The 3374-nt window shown below is 37.5% G+C and overlaps 1 protein-coding gene across 1 annotated transcript; it reads right to left on the bottom strand.

Annotated features, from left to right (window-relative positions):
• Positions 1-740: 740 nt before the first annotated feature.
• EMWEY_00052180 (hypothetical protein, conserved) lies at positions 741-1452 on the bottom strand (the record flags this gene model as incomplete). Its single annotated transcript, XM_013477516.1, has 2 exons — positions 741-782; positions 868-1452. The coding sequence occupies 2 exons, from the start codon at positions 1450-1452 to the stop codon at positions 741-743; spliced, it is 627 nt and encodes a 208-aa protein (XP_013332970.1).
• Positions 1453-3374: the final 1922 nt, after the last annotated feature.

Genomic DNA, 3374 nt, shown 5'->3' with positions numbered 1-3374 from the left:
TATATACATTAAGATATCTAATAGAATAGGAGCAGGAGCCCCCCCATAGAAAAAATAATGAGTGGTGGGGAGTCCATAGGTGCATATACACCCCAAGTTGCTGTTGCTGCTGCTGCAGCTGCTGCTGCTGCAGCAACAGCAGCAGGAGGAGCAGCTGTAAATGCTTCTACAGCATGCGAAGGAGTGTTTGTGATGGATGTCTGTCCATTTAACCCAAACCCTAATAATCCTGCTGAGGGTTTACGACTGAGGGTTTACGAGGGTTTAGGGTTTAGGGTTTAGAGGGTAATAGCTGCTCCTCCTCTTCTTGCATTTCTTAGGAAAACTTCCTTAGCGAGGGTTTGTGCATTAAATGCATTATCCCCTTTAGGTATGCATGCAACAGCAGTCTTATTTGCTGCCATTATTTTGCTATAACTGTTGCTGCTGCTGCTGCTGCTGCTGCTGTCGGGTTGCTGCAGCAGCATCACTCTTGTACCATCAAGAAATGCTACTTGTACCTTAAGAGGAGCTGCCTGTACACCCGGGAGTAATTCACATTCTCCTCTTTGTTCTGCTGCTGCCTTAAAGAATTGACAAAAACCCTCATAATACTTTTGTTTATCTTGCTGCACACACAAAAACAAAAAAAAAAAAAAGAAAGAAATAAACACTCAATTAGGGTTTAGGGTTTAGGGTTTGGGGTTTATGGTATAAAATAATATTATTATATATTTTATTAAACACTAAATCCCTAAAAATTAATATTTCTTCTTTATCTCCCCCCCCTCCCCGCCAACCACCTTCCACCCCCCAAAACCCTAAACCCTAAACCCTAAACCCTAAACCCTAAACCCTAAACCGTAAACCGTAATATTGTATATATACCATAAGATTTCTGAAGATTTCGATTTTTCCTGAATTATCTTTGAATTTAAATTCAGGAATATTTTTATTTGTTTTAAAGAAAGCAAATGCATCTTTTATTAATAAATAATTATAAACTAAATATAAACTACCGTTACTTGATGAATCAAATACTAAATATCCTCCTTTTGTTGGTGGATCTGCTGCTGCTCCTCCTCCTCCTGCTGCTGCTCCTGCTGCTGCTGCTGCTCCTCCTGATGATGGCGATGGTCCTGCTTGAGGGGGGGCTACTGATGATGTATATACTAAATATCCTCCTTTTGTTGGTGGATCTGCTGCTGCTCCTCCTCCTCCTGCTGCTGCTCCTGCTGCTGCTGCTGCTCCTCCTGATGATGGCGATGGTCCTGCTTGAGGGGGGGCTACTGATGATGGAGATTCTGCTGCTGTTGCTGGTTGTTGTTGGCGTTGTTGGGCTGATGCTGATGCTCCTCCTCCTGCTCCTGCTGATGGTGATGAGGCAGCAGGATGCGAATTATCCTCTTGGGCACCAGCAGCAGGGGAAGAACGATTCCCCTTCTTCCTCTTAAATATATCAAGGAGACCCATTGTTGTTGCTGCTGCTTCTGCTGCTGCTGTTGCTGCTGTTGCTGCTGCTGTTGCTGTTGCTCTGAGGCTATGGTTATAATAATATACTTGAGTTAAATAAGTATACTAAATAGTCCTTTATAGGGAGATGCATATACACCCCGTATATGCAGCTTTCTCGTGTTGTGTATCTTTGTGTGCGACTAATGACAGGAAACAAACGGAGAAGAGAGGATAAAGGGGTGTTTCCTTAAGGAAGGAAAGGCGTTAAATGACGGAAACTCAAGAAAAATGTTTTGTTTATTCTTTAATTATTTAATTAATCATAAACAATGAAGAAGAGAAAAGAGGAGGCAAGCTGCTGCGTGATGGTAAATTGAGCAGAAGCTGCAACAAAAGAAAGATAGCAGCAGCAACAGGAGGTAACAACAGGAGTATTGAATTGTTGAACAAAGATTATAAATGAGTTAAATAACTTAAAATACCCTCTAAAAGAGAGGAAAACGAAGGAAAAGCAACTTGTTCAAGTATGAATCCCTTGATTTCCTTATTGAATATAATCGCGGTAAGCGGAAGCTGCCTATACACCCCAATGCTATCGAAGCATTATATACCTGCTTACCCGTGCTTAGGTTCTTCTCTTAAGGAAAAAGAAGAAAACAAGAATTATTTACTATTTTATTTTATTTTTAATGCTAAAAGAATAAGTGTGCAATATTATTTCTCTTCTTTTCCCGCTTTTGTTTGCTTCTTTTTAGTCCGCTGCCCCCCTTGCACACACAGCCGACAGGCATGCAACATGAATACTGTTGAATAACAGAAGAAATAAAGGTACAGAGACGTTCTTTTTATAATTTAATTTGTTTAATTATTTATTTATTAATAAATATTTATGAATAAATTAAATACAATATACACAAATACCGCGTGCATGCATGCATATCGATAGGAATGTTAAGAAATGTTCATCATTAACGAGAAAAGAGGCAAAAATAATATTTATTAACATAAAAGGGAGAAATAATAAGTGCATGCACTCCCCCTTTAATTACCATTTATTTATTCCTTTCTTTCTTTCTTTATTTGCTGCTAATATTTCCCGCTTACAGTGTATAATAAGCATGCAGCTACATAGAAGTTGTTTATCCTCTAACCAAGAAATAACTTTTGCTGCCTTTATTGACTATCATAAGAGGCTAGCTAGGTGTAGCTAGCTAGCTGTAGCTAGCTAGCTGTATTAAGTTACTAGCTAGCTACAGAGAGCCGGCAGCTAGCTGTAGCTAGCTATATATGACCAGTGGTTAGCTAGCTGTAGGTGGATATCCACAGTATACCCTACAACAAATATTTAACCGCAAGAGAAACCCTAAACCCTAAACCCTAGACCCTTGGGCGTAAACCCTAAACCCTAAACCCTAAACCCTAAACCCTTTCTACCTCTATCTGTTGGTGTTACTACAGAAAGAAAGGGCTGTTTATATTTATTTATTGTTTAATTTCTTTTTCCTCTTAATTAAATAAAAAGAGGAAGAAAGTAAATAAAGAAGAAAATAAATAAAAATATATAAAAAAAAAAAAAAGAAGAAAAGAATTAAAAATAAGAGTTATAGTTATCCATCAAAAGAATAATTATTTAAAAAGTGCTGCTGCTGCTGCTGCTGCATATGTTGCTGCTGCTGTTGTATATGTTGCTGCATATATTGTTGCTGTTGTTGTTGTTGTTGTTGTTGTTGTTGTTGTTGTTGTTGTTCTTTTGCTGCTAATTCTTTATCAATATAATTCATATTATTTAATTGGTATTTAAATATAATTCGTGAATAAGATAAAAAACAAACAAAACGAATTCTTCCTTCTTCGTATAATTCTATTAATTCATTTAATGGGCTTAATGGCCATACACCTACCACTAAGAAAAAAAAAAAAAAAAAAAAAAAAAAAAAAAT

Source organism: Eimeria maxima, genomic scaffold, assembly GCF_000499605.1.
Source record: "Eimeria maxima Weybridge genomic scaffold, Emw_scaff1390, whole genome shotgun sequence".
NCBI classification, from domain to species: Eukaryota; Apicomplexa; class Conoidasida; order Eucoccidiorida; family Eimeriidae; genus Eimeria; species Eimeria maxima.
Note: the sequence above shows the minus strand (reverse complement) of the source record. Positions and strands in the feature narration are given on the sequence as shown.